General features: G+C 45.4%; 1 protein-coding gene across 1 annotated transcript in view; it reads right to left on the minus strand.

Moving 5' to 3' along the window:
- LOC111071679 (chitin deacetylase 1) overlaps positions 1 to 17,890 on the minus strand; it is a 46,801-nt gene that overhangs the window by 1,379 nt on the left and 27,532 nt on the right. The window contains exons 6-7 of the mRNA XM_022363155.2: positions 3,742 to 3,961; positions 2,270 to 2,655 (exon numbers count right to left, since the gene is read on the minus strand). Of these exons, the coding sequence (XP_022218847.2) occupies positions 2,270 to 2,655; positions 3,742 to 3,961 (606 nt within the window). The remainder of the gene's footprint in view (positions 1 to 2,269; positions 2,656 to 3,741; positions 3,962 to 17,890) is intronic.

Below are 17,890 nucleotides of genomic sequence, written 5' to 3' on the forward strand. Positions count from 1 at the left end.
TCGTACCCCTCGTGCTGGGTGGGTCAGATCTTTCTAGCTCTTAAATTCCCACTCCCTGTCCCACTCCCTGTCCCTCTCCCTCTCTCTCTCTCGTAAGCTAATGCATGAGGTGCGAATCCGAGCGAGGGAAAGTGCAGATATTTACGAGTACGAGTACGAGTATGCGTGCTGTGTGTGTGTGTTGGTGTGTGTGTTGCCATTTTGTGGAAAATTAAGTTAACATTTCTTGGGTTTCGAACTGGCAACAGTAAAAAGTTGAGTTTTGTTACCCATACAAAGGGCATTTTAATCCGTCTGATTGCTTTGGCTTCCCAATGCGAAAAAATAATGATAGTAGCCATTGACAAGCAAGGGACTGGAACTCGTGTTGTCTCATGTATCTATTATATATCCCCCTCCCAACCTACACCCATTAGGCCAGTGAGCATGTAAGTCGATCCCATGCCAATCAAACTCCAAACAATCGAATCAAACCGAACTAGATCATACGCAGCCCAACGATAGCCTGCCTGGCCCATCCCCTAATGAACCTCTTCGACATCTTCCCCGAACCGGCACCACAATCATTCGATCCTATGCCCAATAATTACCTCACCAATAATTGTAGATGCAGAAATATTAACTCTAGCCAGTAGAGCCTTTATCTAAGCCAATCCAGCATGTTAAATGTTTCCATCTGGAAACGCAGACACACAAACACACAAACACACAAAAAAACATACATATACTCCGTAACACACAACGCAGCAGGAAGGAGCGGATGTAGCTCCTTGGAGTGATGTCGATGATGCGGGGGGCGCGCTGACAAAGTGCGATTCTATCAGCATAACTTCATTAAGCAAGTTTTTGGTGTACGCTTGCTGTATGCCACTTTCGCTTGCTATCCTCTCCTCTCTTCTCTCTTCCTCTCTTTCCCCTCTCTCTCTCTCTCTCTCTCTCCATTATGCTTTGGCTGTCTCTGTTGGCGGCTCTGACTTATGTTGTTTTTGTGCGTTTTAACATGGCTTTTTAGTTAGCCCCGACCTCTAATGCTCTTGCCTTGTTGGCCTTTCTGTTTTCTTTGGCCTGCTCTTCTCCTGTGCCTGTGCCTGTTCCCTGTACACGGTGCTGCTCCTCTACACCCCTTCCGGCTCCTGCTTCCTGCTACGGCTCCTGCTGCTGCTGCTTGGTTCAGTCAGGGCCTGGGACTGGGCCTGGGCCTCCACTGATATTTTTCAAAATGAAACTTTAACAAAATTAAACTTTTCTCATTAAAACGTGCGATTTTTTCGCTCCTTATCCTCAAACCCTGGGTCGGGTCGGTTCGAGTCGATTCCAGGGGTCGGTTCCAGGGCATGGGTGGGTCCGGGCGTCCATCCAGCGTCTGCTGTTGCTGATGATTTTTTTAAACGCTGACCGCAGCGTCGCCATTGTCGGCCGGAGAGAAAGTCAAAGAGAAGGAGAGAGAGACGGAGAGAGAGACGGAGAGAGAGACGAGAGAGAGACGCAGAGAGGGCGATAGCTGGACTGAGATTCCGGCGAGAGTTGTGCATATGGTTGAGTGACTGCCCGTTGGATCGGGCTCTCGTGCGGTGGACTCCGTCCGGGGCTCAACCTGTCGACGGGCAACATGTGCCGCCGCCTCTACAAGCAATTTTTATGGCAATTGCCAATTTTGCTGCTGCTTCTCCCCCCCTTCTCTGGGGTTTCTTCTGCTCCAGCTCCTGCTCCCAGCTCCTGCTTTTCGTTTCTCCATCTCTCTTGGCCTTTTTTTTTTTTGTTGTTTTTAATTGAATATAAAACTTGCCAGCGGCAATCGGAAGTGCACTGCAGGAAACGCCAGCTGCCCCATGTGTGTGTGTGTGTGTGTGCGCCAGAGAAAGATGGAGAGACACAGAGAAACAGACAGAGATAGAGAGACAAAGCGAGAGATAGAGATGGAGAGAGAGAGAGAGAGAGTGTGTTCAAAAGTTGGCTTTCAATTAAGAAAACACCAGACGAAAAAAACAGCACAGAAAAACGCAGCAATGAAACGAAAAAATTGCTCCCAAAAGGATATATAAATTTATGAAAAATTGTGAGCCGTATGCATATAACAAAATTGGTTGAAACTCCAAGCCAAAATACCGCTCAAATCAGTTGAAATATATGGACAAGAAATTGCATTCAACTTTTTGCAAGAGAAAAGGCATTTTCAAGGCATTGAAGTTTCGATTGCCTGACTCTCTTCCAGAATACTAGATCTTCTGTGGGATATGTACATATGTGTATATATGAATGTAATACTCACAGTTCAAGTGCCCAATCGAGGAACTTGTGCAGGCCGTTCTCCAGTGGCTTGGTCTGGAACCAGTTCGTGTGGAATGGCATCATGTAGGGGGCCTTGTTCTGTTCGTAGTACCGCGAGAAGTCCTCTTGGAGCCAGGCCAGCACCTCCTCCTCGTCCAGATTGTGGAGCACACACTGATCCATGTAGGGGCAGTGGCCGCCCTCGAATCCCTCCACATAATGGGTATTCAGTGGCACCTCCCACACGCCGGGGAAGGTGCGCGACGGGCATGTACCGCTCTTGCACTCGTGCGAGATCTTGTAGTCCAGGGTGTAGGGCCACACGGGCACGGCTACTGGTGGCACGGTGATGGAACTGTCGTAAATATAGCCAAAGTCCTCTAGCACCTGTACGGGGCGGGGGGAAGCAGATGGGATCAGTCGATATGGTAACATGGTTGGTGGAAGGTTGATCCATCATTCAATCGACTCACACACACACACACAGAGATGAGAAACCTATCTTCATCTGCAGGCACGCTGATGATGGGCGCGTGTGTGTGTCACTCCCAGCATATCCTATTATATGCAGAAGGAGATCTGTTTAAGATATGGCTTCGCCTGCCTCCCTCCGCCTTTCAGCGAGCAAGGGGCAGAGGGAGAGCTTGCCACATAATGGGCCACTTGAACCGTTATATATGTGTTGTGACATTGATGTCATGTCATGTCACGTCAAGCAGAAACTTTCGCTTCAGTCAAAGCCTTTGCACGTGCGTGTGTGGCATGCTGAGGTTACGGCTAGGGCTGCCACTGCCACACTGCCACATGGCCACATTGCCACATTGCCACACTGCCTCGTGCAAATTCCCTTCGAACTTAATTTCGGTTTAAAGCCAAATCAATGAATAAACGCTGCTCGACATTCGTTATTTGAATATATTTTGAATTCCACTTGAACTTGAGTATAATGTTTCAGATCTTCCCTTGACTTTGGTTGGGACTCCAATATCTTTGCGATAAAAGCAGCTCCAAAAACAAAACTCTGTTGATTCTTGCCGCATTCTTGAAGCTGAATAAATTAATTATAAAATCATTAAAATGGAACGTTGCTCAAATTGTGTGTGAGCTTTAAGTTTAATTATTCCATTTAAATGGGAGTTGGACTCCGAAAAAGTGAACTGAAATTGGAATTGCCTGTTGAATGGCGTCAACAATTGAATACATTTTCAATTCCGATTGAATGTTGTGCAAGTGGCAAGTGAAAGGGGGGAGGGAATTGGCATTGATATTGGAGCCGCAGACCGCTTTAAATGAATCACTTTTCGATTCTGTTTTCAGATCAGATCTTCTGTGGTTCTGATTTCAAGGAAATGCAATCGAAAATTGCATGTCAATTGATGTTCCCATTGTTTGCATTTCTTTTCTGCATTGCAGGCACTCAGGCAGGCATTCAGGCATTCTGGCATTCGGGGGTCCCGACCTCAACGAACTCACCTTGTACTGGGTGTTGCGACCGGGCTTAAGGAATGGGGCACGCATGCCGACCACATCGTTGACGGACACATTGGCAAAGTGTCGCAGAATTTCACGCATGCCAATCATTTCGCCGACCCACTCCTCGTAGCCCTTGTCCTGGAGGCCCTGCTGCTGCGAGATGCTCTCCGTAGCGATTTCGTGTCCGGCATAGCCCAAATGCTGAATCTGTTGATAGTTGCTGCAAATCGAAAGGAAAGGAGTTCGTTTTCAGCAAATATTTAACATTCGTAGCTTTCATTTAAGATTAGAATGAAGAGAAAATTCAGTAAAAGTAGGTCATTGATACAAGCAGTGCAAGCAGTCCTAAGAGGTCCAAGCTGCTTAATAACTGTCTAAAGCAGTGGACGCACTCCCTCAAGCAGTCTTATCATGAAACCAAAACGTAAAGCACCTTTTAAAGTAGTATTGGAAATGAAATGCCTAATTGGAGGGCACCGTATATAAAAAGCCCTTGCTAAGAAAAAGTTAAGAGTGCATTTAATTTGAAATATAATGTTTTGCACTTCCTCCACTGTTTACTCGAACAATGCGGTAGAAATGTGTGCTAGTTGCCTTTTTGCTCAAATGTTAGCAAATCATTTTCACACTTGATGGCTTAACACAAAAGAGGACACACACATGGGGATGGCAGGACGCGTAGACAAGCATAGTTTTTGGGAAAATTCGAAACTAACTGAGTTCTGAGCATGGAGCAACACGGCAGCCAACCCTTTTCACACACTTCAGGTATCTGCCAATTAGAAGAATTGTACAGAAACCAAACAAAAATGCACGGGGTGAGGAAGCCTGCGTAAAGGTATGGCCAATCCAGAGGTGTCAGGTGAGTGTGGAGAAACTGCTTAAAAAATAGACACAAGCCCAGTCATTTGGGTAGTGGTAACAACGAGGTGTAGATACCCTAAGAAGGCAGAATAAAAATCAGGGAATCGTTAAATACAGTTATATGTTGGATCCCTACTTATTTCCCATATAAACCAAACCTTTAAATAAATTAATGTCGTGTATATATATATATATACTATATACATTTCATTGAAATATGGCATTGCTTTTTGCATCTCTCAATATTTGTATTTGAGTTTGTGTTGAATTGAATGGTAATTATAAATATTATTGTTACTCGGAATGTGTTGGTATTCGCCTGGTATCCATTTCGATTCGCTTTGTTGCTCAATTCGACAAATTTCTCGCCTTTTAAATGGACAAAAAGTTGCGCACAAAAGTATGCAATGCAAAAGGCAACGTACAAGCCAAGCATGTTCGTGCATGTGTGTGTGTGTGTGTGTGTCTCTCTCACTCACCCTCTGTGTGTTTGTGCAAATGTGTGTAGGAGGAGGGGGAGAGGGCGCTTGCAGCCATACAATACGAACAAATACGAAGTTATGCATAGTTTTGAGAGAAGAGCGATGGAAAAATATACTTCTGAGTACGAATACTACGAATAAAAAATGCAAACAAAATTATGAATGTTTTGTCTATATTTTTTTTTTTTGCAGTTGGCCTTACGCTTTCCTGTCTCCTACCCCTGCTGCGTTAACTCTTGCAACAATAAGGAAAATGTTGCATGAATGTATATAGCATTTATTAAGCATTCACTCGCCTCTCACTGCCTCTTTGGCGTGTCTGTGTGTGGCTCTGTGTTTGTGCAAATATTTTGCAATGAAATTACGCCCTAAAGTCAAACTTTTCACCCGAGTATACGTACATACTCGCCCCGTACACAGCCCGTGCCACAGACGTTCCTGGGGGCCCATGGCCTGCCCCTTGTGCCCATTGAGAAACGAATACGAAAACTAAAAATCATAATGAATGCGATGAGTTCTCGTTCTGGTTCCCGTTGTAGTTCTTGTTGTAGTTGCAGTTATTCTGGGTGTACTGGTGGCACTGGTGGTGGTGCTGCTGCTGACGCACTTGATGCTGATGCACCGTAGGCGTTGCAGCCACGCCCGTTGCATAGAGGCCTGCCCCCTCTCGGTGTGCAGCAGCAGAAGCAGAAGAGCAGCAGCAGCACTCTCAAACAATGGCGCACGGGCACAAAACTATCTGACATCGTCAAAAAGTTCATGCAAAAATGTGGAAATGTGAAAAGTTGTTGAAAAGCCTGGGCTGGGCCTGAGGATGGGGGACCCAAGCTCTCTCTACCTCTTGCTTTCTTCCCTCCTTCATGTGGGGGATATCCGTATGCGTCTGTGTGTGTGTGTGTGTGCGTGTGTGTGGGGTAGATTTATTGCATGACATTTCAATTGTTAGACAAACAGCTGGACGAAGGAGAAGGAGAAACAGAAGCCAAAGTAGAAGAAGAATCAAAAATAGAAGAGCGGAAAGATGAGGCACCAGGAAGCAAAAGGACCACCACTGAGCTGCACTTGAAGCCAAGGCCAAATGAAGGAAAACTGCACGGGAAGCACACACACACACACACACATGGCAAGGGGGGCGAGCGAGCGATAGAGAGAGAGGAGAGCATCCAACAAACAAGAAAGTCATGCAAACAGTGTTGCCAACAATGTGACAGACAAACACAGGCAGACAGACAGGCAGACGGACATACAGGGGGTTGCCGATGCGGCCAATGCTGTGACGGATGCTGTGACTAAACAGTGTGGCCAAAAAGTATGACAAAAGCATACCAACACGAGTACCAGTGCTGTCCCAACATTTATGTGGCATGGCCTAACATTTGCAAGCAGGAATATTATGGGCATCGAAGCGCAGCTAAAGAGTCTGAAAGATGCCGCAACAAACATCAAACGGATTAGTGTGACCAGCTGTTTGCAAAGCTAAAATCATGTGAAACATTTCCTTAAAGTCACACACCCTCAGGCAGTCAGGTGAGTAGAGAAGGCCTTGGCCCAGCACGAATGTCAGCAGCAATTAACAGAGTTGGCCAGGCATGGGCCAAAATAGGCAACAAAGCACAGGAAAAACTGCCAAGACATGGACAGCAAAAAAAAGATGGTGGGGTGTGGTTCATGATGGAGAGGGCCAAGTTTCGGGCCAAGAGCTTGTGGTAGAAGTGCGTCACACTCAGAGTCACGTTTGATGAATTTCCCTTTGGCCTTGTCGCGAGTGGCTAAAGACAAAGTGCAGTGCTAGTGCCCCCCCCCCCAACACACTCATACCGTTCTAACAAAAATAAAAAAAACCAGCATTGTTTATGACGGCCCACTCTGCACCACTCACTGAGACACAGCAGTGAGCCCACTGCCGCCATCGCCTGCAATAGTACGTATGTACGGGCTGTAGTGTGGCAGCGCCAACAACTCACTTAAGGCTGGCAAGAAAGAGAAGAAGTATTTTGTGATGTACCAATGTGGATCGATCTAAGAGTACGATGAAAGAACATCCCGCTCGATCCATTGTTCCCATGACAATTATAGGATAATGCAGGATAAATAGAAATACATACATACATATGCGTACATATGTGTTTCCCTTTTTAGAATCGTTACATAAATTCAATACAAAAAAAAATGTTAAGGGGCAAGCAATGTCTTTGCAGCGTTTTGTTGCTCTTATATTTTCTTGCGGCGACAAACTGAGTTTTTTTTCCTTAATGGCTGCTCCCACACACATCCACACACAATGCATAAGGATGTGTATCTTTGTGTGTGTGTGTGTGTGTGTGTGTGTGTGTGTGCATTTGAGTGGTTTGGCCTCTGCTCTGTGTTGCGGTTGCTAACAAGTTCAATTTGCATTTAAAAAGTCTGAAACACATGTAATCTGAACGATTAGAAATTGTAAGATTACACACACCCACAAACAGGCACACACAAGAGAGGAGGGGCAAGAGAGGACCAAGGGTGAAGCAAGTCTTAAAGGAAACCAAAAATAACCAAAGCCGATTTGGTTGCCTTTCCTGCTGGCTGGCTGGCTGGCTGGATGGCTGGCTGGCAGAAGGAGGAGCGCTGCAAGTCGGAACATGTGGGCTGAATCGAAAGGCAGAAGCTTACCAGGATCGATGTCTCGACTGGAAATTGAATTGTCAATTTAAGAAATTGCGACAAATGATAAATAAAATAAAATCGAATAAATTGTTTTCAATGGAAATAAACCTAATGAAGATGTCGCCCAAAAACACACAGCTCGATGGAGGCATGTCTGACTATTCCCATAACTGTTTCTATGTGTGGCAGTTACGCAGTTTCTATTATCTGTTTATCTATTTATCGTTGGTTTTTTGCAGGGACTTGCAAGGGTATCTTTAAATTCGGTCCGAGACTGGCAATATTTCGTTTCTGTTTTCTGTTTTTCTTCAATTTGTTCTTTCTGGCCTGCCCAGAGAAGGGCAATACGTATACAATTTTCTTTAATGTGCTTTTAAAAGCCAAATCTACAGGTTCTGTTCTTCGGGCTGCCCGACTGGCCGACTGGCTGACTTCTTTGGCTGCTGTTTTTGGCCTGCCTAACGAATCCACTGGCTAACGGGCGGCGGTGCTGCTTACTCTGGGTCTTGGGTTTCCAGGAGTGCGGGGCACGCATCGCTAGCTCCATGGAGCTGGCTGGCTGGCTGGCTGGCTGGCTGGCTGGCTGCAAAAGTGTGTTCATAGCAATGAGCTTTTTGTTGTTTTTCCTGTGCCTGCCCTGCACCAAAAACTAACTTCATTTGCATGGCGAGAGAGCATATTGTGCGTGTGTGCATAGGTCTGCATCGGTGTGTGTGTGTGTGTGTGTGTGTCATGACCATGCCTAACGAGCTTGCTTGACTTTGGCGAAGGCATAAAAACAATAACCCCCTCCCACCCAACCCATCCCTCCTGCATGCTGTGATGCTGCATGGTGTATCCTTGGATCGCCGCCGCTACTCCTTTGTCCCGTTTTCAATAAAGCTCTTCGACAGCTCCTACACACTCATCAAGAAACATGCAAAAGAAAAAACAGATGCGAGGAGGGACTGAAAACACAACAAACCAAAAAAAAAAAAAGAAAACAGAAACCAAAAACCAAAAACAGACAAAAAAAAACCAACGAAAAGAAAGAACAGCAGAAAGCAAACCCCAGCGGAGATTCAACGTTTTTATATACTCTCCGAGGAGATCCGAAGATTGGATGGGATTGTTTAGATTTGTGAAATGTATTTCACAAATGTATATGTATGTATATGTAATATGTAATATGTAATATGTATATTACGTTGTGTATCCTCCCAGTCAGAAGCATAATAGCACCCACTCCGAATAGAGTATTGCGAAAACCAAGACTTTGCAAAGAAGGAGGGAACGTAGGAAAGGCCACAGCAAGTGCATCCTCAAAAGAAGGGTTAGCGGGGCAGTGGCATGCTGGCAAGCTGGCAAGTGGGGTATGGGTGGCAGGGATACGGTGCTGCAGTCTCGTGTACAGAGACTGTTCACATGGAAAAATTATGGCCTGCTGCCTGTTTCTCGGCTCTCTTCTTTCTCGTTTCTCGTTTCCCGTTTGCAATCCCATTCCCAGTACCAATCCAATTCCCTCCGCTGCTCCCTCCATGATCATCGTTATTATCAACACCAGTTAAGCAATAACCGAGGGGTGGGTGCGCAGGGGAGCCGTATAGATGAGAGTGGGTGTTGTTATGCAGGGGGGGGTAGCTATGCATATAAAGAGAGTGAAAAAAGTTGAAGGGTGAAGGTGGATGTGGATGGGTGCAGCCCAGAGCATGTTGTGGATTGCGTTAGTGATTACAAGAACGAACTAATAAAAGTAGACAACGGAAAAACAGAAGAAAGAATGCAAAGCACACACACACACACACATAAACCTTCACTCTTGCACACACGTGTTGTCAGAGGCAGATAAGAGAGCGAAGGACTGAATACCCTAACAGCAGAATTAATTGTTTTAATGGCAGATAATAGATATGTGATATGTTCATCCAATCGAGCGACACGAAACCTTCAAGGGATAAATCACCTTTCATGTAAAATACATTGGGTAACAAGTTGAAATTTGAGCCAAAATATCCTTGCAACTCGTTGGGTTTATGGCCCCTTTGTCTTGGGAGACTCCCATACCATATCTGATGGACATTTTTCAGTGTCCAATTCTTGTTCCATCTGTCAATTGTGCTGCAGTTCCATTGCTGCTCCATCGGTAATTGCATTCTATGTTCGTTTGTAGTTTAATCCTCAATGTCTGGCAAAATCTCTCGTTTTTAATCCCAAGTTTATTCCGAAAGTTAATAGACCCAAACGGATTGAAGCTGGGCAAAATGGATACACATGCACGGGCAGGGGAGGGACAGAAGAGGGCCAGAAGAGGGCCAGAAGAGGGCCAGAAGAGAGGGCACCTGCAAGAGCTGTTAAAGTGTCATTGGGTTGTTGTCATAGTCATTGTCAACGTTGCCGTTATCTTTATTTCGCATCAACGACATTGTCATCATCATCATCATCATCATCGTACTAGCAGTCGTAGCCGTTGTCGTTGTCGTTGCCGTTGTCTTCCTTCTCGTCGTTGTCGTCATTCTCTACTCGTCGTTGCTGGTAAGAATATCCTTTGCATGCAGTCCACGGCTCTGTCCAGGCTGCAGTACCCAGGACGCCAGACACGGAGTGGGGCATTCGACCCAGACACAGACACAGTGGCAGGACCGGGGCCATGAGACCGAGACTCATCATCATTGTCGACAACAGCTATGCCGGCAACAAACAACAAGAACAAGAGCAAGAACAGCAACAGAACGAGAACCAGAACAACAATCCAGCCTTCATCAACAATTTGCAGTAAGAAAAACACGAAAAGCCACCAAAACTGTGAGGGGGGGGGTGGAAATGGTCCAGCAAAGCACCCACCCCACAGCCCACACTGCCAGCCAGCCACCCACTCGCACACGGATAGGCCAAGGTTGCTTCCTGTGCAATGGACAGGCACAAATACACAAACACACACACAAACACACACAACCATTAGCCCAGGCGGCATCTACATACGACGTACGAGTAGGAGTACGAGTATTAACGTTACGGATATTTTCCTACCAAATTGCAAACAGAAAGAGAGAGAGACAGAGAGAATGTTGCACAGCTCACTGATCTAAACCAATTGCCAAAGAGGAGGGGGAGCAGAGCCCGGCCCAAAGAGTCAGGGATACGGATACGGAAAAGATGCACAGAAACAGGAGATATGTGCATATGTGCATATAGAAAATAGGGATGCGAACAAGTGGGACAGCAGCCTCCATTAAACTTGTGCCGAATTTCACAGAGAAATTTCACTGGACTGCCCAATAAAGTTCACATGTCGCACAGGAACGTATACTTATTATCGGGAGGGTAGAGGTTATTGTTTTCTTATTAATGCATGCAACTGCCTCTGCCTGGCCTTTTTGGCAATGACTACTGCCCAAGTTCATTGATTTATTTTTTGATTGATTAATTAATACCCCGACTTGAATTTGGATGGGTAAAAGGGTAACGGAAAGGGTAAACTATTCTCGCAAGTAACAACAAAATATACGTTAATATGGCCAAAACGAAATCCTCAAAGAACGATACAAAGTTGAATTCAAAGTCGTAAGTTTGGCAAAGCCCACTGACGAAAAATGGGGCTTTAAGTCGACGACTATTAAGCAGGTAGAGGAGCTGCCATCAAAGGGTATGTCCTAATGAGACAAACCCCACACAGAGTGGCCCGAATATCCACAGCCAACAGCGGCATCAGCAGCAGCAGCAGCAGCAGTAGCGAATTGCTGAAACAGAAACGGATCCTGGCAATTACGGGAGCTTGACTGGACAAAGCAAAAATGCGTATACGCAATGTCGGCCAAGTGCAGGCAGCGCCAGGAGCCCGAAGCCCGAAGCCAGAAGCCCGGCACACAGGACCGGCACACGAAACACAGACCCCAACAATGTCACCGAACAGTTGGAGCAAATTAAAGCGGAATTTGCATGCATGAAACTTCTTTTCCTCCCAGCGCCCTCATACCTGCCATCTTTCGCTATCTCTTTTTCTGCCTCTTCTCTCCCTCTCTCGCTCTGTCTGTATTGCGGCCTCTGTTTTTATGCCCGCTATTCGTGAAGAACAGCGGCTTGCTGTATCTGTGAGACGGTATGTAACAGGCAGAGGAATAAGGATAATTTCGCTCCTTTTTTCAATAGCCAAATCGAATTAAATGTGCTCATATTTCCACAATATCATGCACCATTATTTGTTTCTCGGAGTTGCGAAGAATAATACAAGAGAAGAGAGTTCGTTCTGCCATTTTCAGCCCCATAAACGGTATATTCTAGTCCGATTTCTCGACCGTAGCATTTCCACTTATTTATTTTGCCTTTTTGATGGCAACTTAAAACTTGCAAACCCTGACAGACAGCTGCTCAAAAGTTGTTCAGGTCATTTAGAAAGTTTAAAGCTAAGGATGTCGGCATCGCTGTCGCTATTGTTTCTCTTTCTCTATCTCTCCCTCTCCCTCTCTCTCTCTGTGTGTGGTGTCAGTGGCATTACGGGGTGTGGGCTGGGGGCATGGCCACGTCAACATTAGCATCAGCATCAACATCAGGCGCGCGCGACCTCCGCGCGACGTTAACGCTGCTGCGGCAGCTTCTAGGCATAGACAATTTCCTTAGCATCTGGACGGCAGCATCAAGGTAGAAGGTTACAACAATGGCCAGAGAGTTGAGAGTGAGAACAGGGATTCGGAGCGGAGTACAGTGGTTACATCTCATTGATATTTCCACTTATACTTATGACGCTTTTAAACTTCCCCACTACACCATGCCCCTAAGATACTACGAATTACTGGCTGCAAAACTATCATCCATAAATTAATCAAATCAACATTAGAATAAACCATTCGTCTAGTACCAGTAACACCTCTCCTCTCCTCTGCTCTCGTCTCTCCCTACTCTCCCTACTCTTTCTATTCTATTTCCATTCTTTCGCAATTCTATTGTATTTCCTGGCCATATTGCAGCATCGCTTGGTAACGATAAGTGGGCGTGGCAGCTGGGGTAAGCAGTATGGCCTGGCAGCTTGGCCAAGTTGTGTGGTGTCTGGCTTGCGGCTACCGAGGCCGAGGTTGGTTGGCCAATGTCTCAGGAGCCGCCTTGCCGCTTCACGTTATTAATATTAAGCCACCGAAACGGGACCGGAATGAAAATGGAAAGCTAACTTTTCGCTGAAGCCATTACCCCCCCGAGATCCCACCCATGCCACGCCATGACATGCCATCTACATGCATACATATGTGTGTGCCCGTGGAGGCGCGTGTGTTGGGCCCGCAGCGAAATGGGGCAGGAAACCGAAACATCAAAGTTGTTTAGTCGAGCAGCAGCAAGAGGTACAACAAAGTACCAGCCACAGGACGAGAGCGAGAACGAGAACGAGGACCAGGCACAGGCACAGGCACAGGAACAGGCTGTGGCAGAGAGGGATGTTAAACAGATTTTGGTTCTTTTGGGGCTTGGGGCTTGGGGCTTGCTGGGAATTGCAAAATGTCAAGGTGTTGATTACGCGTGTCAAAGTTCACCTTTTGGTAATTGCTGATGGCTCTCTCCATCTCTCTTTCCCTCTCTCCTTTGTGTCTAGTTGCTGTTTGTCTATTTGACTGTCCGCCTGCCTGGCCGTCTGTGCGGCTTATGAGGTCAAGCGATGGCAAACAACACGGCAGATGCAATATCAAACGACAAGGCATACAGGCAATTATCTATACACGAGTGCGAGTAAGTATATGCATCTGAGAGCCTGTGTAACTGGACGCTGGGACAATGTCTTTGGCGCTCTTATGGGCCTGCTGCGGTTGCAGCTTGTGCTTCATTGATTCCATAATAAATGTCCCCTAATCGATATGTGGATATGTGTGTGCACCATCGGCCATCGGGATTAAACAGATTGCCCCATGAAATATGCAAAGCAATCAAGCCGAATGCGAGTGGCTTTGAATGTCAGTTAATGGACTTGGATGCTAATGAATCCTCGTGGCTAATGGATTGTTTAGCCAGGCGTACAAGGAAAGGAATAAAAAGAATTCCGAGTGTTTATTTTGAAGAAATTTTAGGGCATTTATTCAATGGATATATCAGCATGTTTTTTCTACATTATGATGGAATAGATATATTGATAAATGCTTGGCACTTCTGATGCAAATATTTGCCTGCAATCTGCGTATCAGCCCCGTGGGAAACCATTTAAGTGTAACTAATAGCCACGCCCATTCTACACCCATCCTTGAAGGCTGCTACCTCCCCTCGGCACTGCTTGACGGCAGAAAGATGAGAGCGGAGCCAAAACGATTTAAAATAAATAATTACATAGTTAAGGCAGCTGCTGCCGCAAGTTGTGTGCGGTGTTCAGGTGGCCCCTCCCCCGGCCCAGCACTGACGCAGATTCAGAGTCAGATCCGACAAAAGTGGGGGTGTGGCCAGTTTGCCAGCAATAAAAGTTTATCCCCCCCACAGCAAGCTCTGAGCATAACGCGACTCGATTTCAATCTCGTTTTGTCCGTAGCAGACCACAAAAGTCGCTCATGTTTATTCAGTGAGTGCTCTCTCTCCCACACATGTTCTCTCATTGTACTTCTCCCTCTCTATCTCGTTACCATTCTCGTTCTTCGACTGCCTGTCTGTCTCTGTCTGCCTCCCCTCTCTTTTGACTGAATTTCTGAAGCGGAAGGTGCTGCGGAGTGGTTCGCATATTGTTAACAAGTAAAATTAAAACGTAAATGTTTGAAAATTAGATTTTGGCCCCAAGTCGCTTTTGTTTAGTTGCCTCTCGCATTGCCACCAAACTCTTTTTTCCGTCTCCTCCATCTCTGCTATATACCCTTCTCCAGACGGGGTATCAACATACGGAGAGTGCGTAAAGAGACGGTCATGGAGGGTCATCATACTGTTGTTCACAGATAAATGGAAACTGGATAAAACTAAGAGGCTTCAATGATATATTGTACCTAATCAAATAGGTAATATTTGATTATTTATTTTCATGGAAAATATTTGTTTGTTTGCAGCTTAATCGTGGAAAGCGAAGTGTCTTATGAACTTGCAGCAATTTGCTATTCGTTTGCCTTGTGAAAGTCAAGATGATCCCTATTTTATAATTCATTAACTACATCATATGGGTTGTCATGGGAACAATCAGAGCAGAAAAATTCCATTCAGACAATGAAAACGAAATGCAAAAAATATTATAAAAATAATTAATATAAATGAGAGATTTTTCAAGTGATCTTCAAGGGTATCTAAAGCTATCGCTATCAAATATCTTTCTTTCGTTCGCCTTTGCTTTGTATTAGTGTGTGTGCTAGTCTGTCTGTGTGTGTGTGTCTTGGTGTGTGTGTGTGTGTTCAGTGAGGTGTTGCCTAGTTTTCGGCTTGTTAGTTAGTTAAAAGTTTTTGCGTGCAATTAAAATGCTGCGCAAAAAGTTTTCCCTCAACATTGTTCTTAATTTTTTCCTTGGGTTTTTGCAGTTTGCCAAAGCCAAATACAAATGAACTGGCATTGTCTCAAAGCCATAAGAGTGTGTGTGTGTGTGTGTGTGTCTTTATATCTCTCTATCTCTGTGTGTGTGTGTGTGTGTGTGTGCGTAAGTCCTGTTAGCCTGCAGTCAGAAAAGTGTACAAAGTCCTGTGGCAATTGTCTGATTGTTTTCTTAGCCGCAGTAGCACCAGCACCAGCAGCAGCAGCAGCAGCAGGAGAAGGAGTAGCAGCAGCAGCAGAACCAAGCGCTGAAGGTGGAGCAGTAGAAGGAAGGCAGGCACCATTCAATGGCAGGAAAGTTCGTTATCAGTGACATTTTGGCGTATAAATAGCAAACAGCTCGCACCCTACGCCCATGCAGCCCCTGCAGGATTCAGGAGCAACTTCCGCCAGTTAGCAGCTCTTTCGTAGCGAGCTGCTCCCAGTTGCCGTGGCGAACGTGCTGGCAATGACAATTGAAATGAATATTCTAAGCAGCTGGGCCACCGACCGACCGACCGACCGACCGACCAACCGACTCCATCTTGGAATCCTCCACAGCCAGCAGGGGCAGGAGCAGGGGCTGGGGTGGAATCTCTTCTGTGTTTGCAGTTCGTCGATGTCGAGCAATTAGGGAATGAATCACACAGCTACCAAAAACAGTCAGTCTGGCCGTCATTCAATTGAAGTAAATAGAAAGAATGCAAATAAAATATGGGGCCTTATCCCCAGGCCAAGCAATAAATATTCTACATTCAAGTTGATTATTTCTTTTTGGGCATGCCCTCCATGCCCCCCATTCCCACCATTGTTTCATCCATCACTGATGCATCTTCGACGCAAGGTGCTGATACTTTTATTATTTGTGAGAGAAACAAAAGGGAGAAATTGTGGCTTAGATATGAAACATTTATGGTTTTGTGTTTACCCAGAGGGTAAGCAGTAAAAATTGTAAATTTAATGAAGTGTGGTGTCTCTTTATCATTTGCATCGCAAATGTTTTATTTTATTTTATTTTATTTTATTTATTTTAACATGTTTTCCATGGATCCGATTTCAATTTGATTTGTGCGATTTGGTGGGAAGCCACACAAAGCAGCAGAGACTGTTAAACTAACAGAGCCAATAACAGAAGGAATAACAGAGAGCGAGAGAGACTAGAAGCGGCCGTTGAATAAAGAGAGAAGAGAACCAAACCTCCACGAGATCGTGGAGTCTATGCCAAAGTCTCTCTCAAGCATTTATCGTCATTTCATCAATTTAAAGAACACTCCGCTTGCAATCAGATCAAATATCAAATAATACTAGGAATAAAGCACAAATGTAAATACAACTACGGAAAACTGGCGCCACATAATTATGGATGAACCATTAATGCTGGCACAGAAACATTTGGTTTTTTTTTCCAGCTGCCGAATACTCCCAACTAAATGGTCCCGTCTCCCCCCTACTGTTCCTGTTGCAAATTAAATCAATTGCTGACCGCAAAACCACACCCAAAAAAAAGGGTCATGATGCATGCATGATGCATGTTGCATGATGTCCGGGGTGGGGGGGGGGGTGTGCGAGTGCCAAAAGGAACCGCAGCACCCACCGACATTCACGAATGACAGAGAATATGCATTTTTCTCTTTCGCCGCTGCACTTCAACTCGTCTCTCATCCTTTTTTTGTTTTGTTTTTTTGTTTCTTTTTTTGTTGCTTGTGCAGAGAACTGACAAAACTAATTGCCTCAGCGGCCGTAAACAAAAAAGAGAATATTCGCTGCATACTTTGCGGCAACTGGCGGAGAAAGGATGGGGCGAGTGGCAGTGGCAGTGGCAACAGGATCTCTGCATGCCAAATCAGAAATCATCATTCCCCAGGCAAATGTGGCAGGAGCAGAAGCAGCAACGGCAACGGCAACAGCAACAGCAGAAGAGACAGAGAAAAAATCGCAGCAACAGCAACAAAAGCCAACAACAAATTGAGAATAAAAATCTTAACAAAATAAGCTAAAAGCTGAAGAGTTGCCGAGCGCATTAAATCATTTCCGCACTGGAGAGCAGGCAGATGATTCTTTTGCCACATCTTCTTGCCACCCGTCTTGCGCTTTTGCTTCACCTCCCCCGCCCTCACGGCTTGTTCCTGTGGCAAGTTGCAAGTTTACCACTATTTATGGGGCTGCAGCATAAAGCGGGCTGGCTGCGAGTGGAAGAAAAAAAAAAAAATGAAAAGTGTGTCTCCGTTTCTCTATTTCTCCGAGGCAGAAGCATAAAAATGATTTGCCCGAAAAAAGCAAAAGTATATAAACATATACATACACAGACTTGAGAGCTGTTGTTCTCATTTGCACCATCGCTGGATTCTCAAGAAAACGAAACGACAATAAAGCCAGGGAAAACATTCCTTGAGAGACCCTTGGCAGGGCATGGCCCATCATGCGATATGAATTTTGGCGAATGTGAGATCTCCGAAGGGGGGATTTCTTTGGCAGAAATCGTAGGCTCCGCAGCATCTACAAAAAAGGCCTGTACCTCACGGAGATCGCTGTACAGGAACCGACCCCTAGTATGGTTGGTAAATGAAATGCTAAAGCAAAAGTAAGAGTAAGGTGACGAGTAGGTGAAATTGATATTGGGAACACGGTGACAGTCCGATTAGCGCACTCATGTGTGTGCATGTGTAACATATTCAGGCAATTACTGCCATTCAGCGCATTTCAATTCAACTTCAAAACTGGTTCCTTACCCTCCCCAC

This window comes from Drosophila obscura, unplaced genomic scaffold (genome assembly GCF_018151105.1).
Source record: "Drosophila obscura isolate BZ-5 IFL unplaced genomic scaffold, ASM1815110v1 contig_185, whole genome shotgun sequence".
In the NCBI taxonomy this organism is placed as follows: domain Eukaryota; kingdom Metazoa; phylum Arthropoda; class Insecta; order Diptera; family Drosophilidae; genus Drosophila; species Drosophila obscura.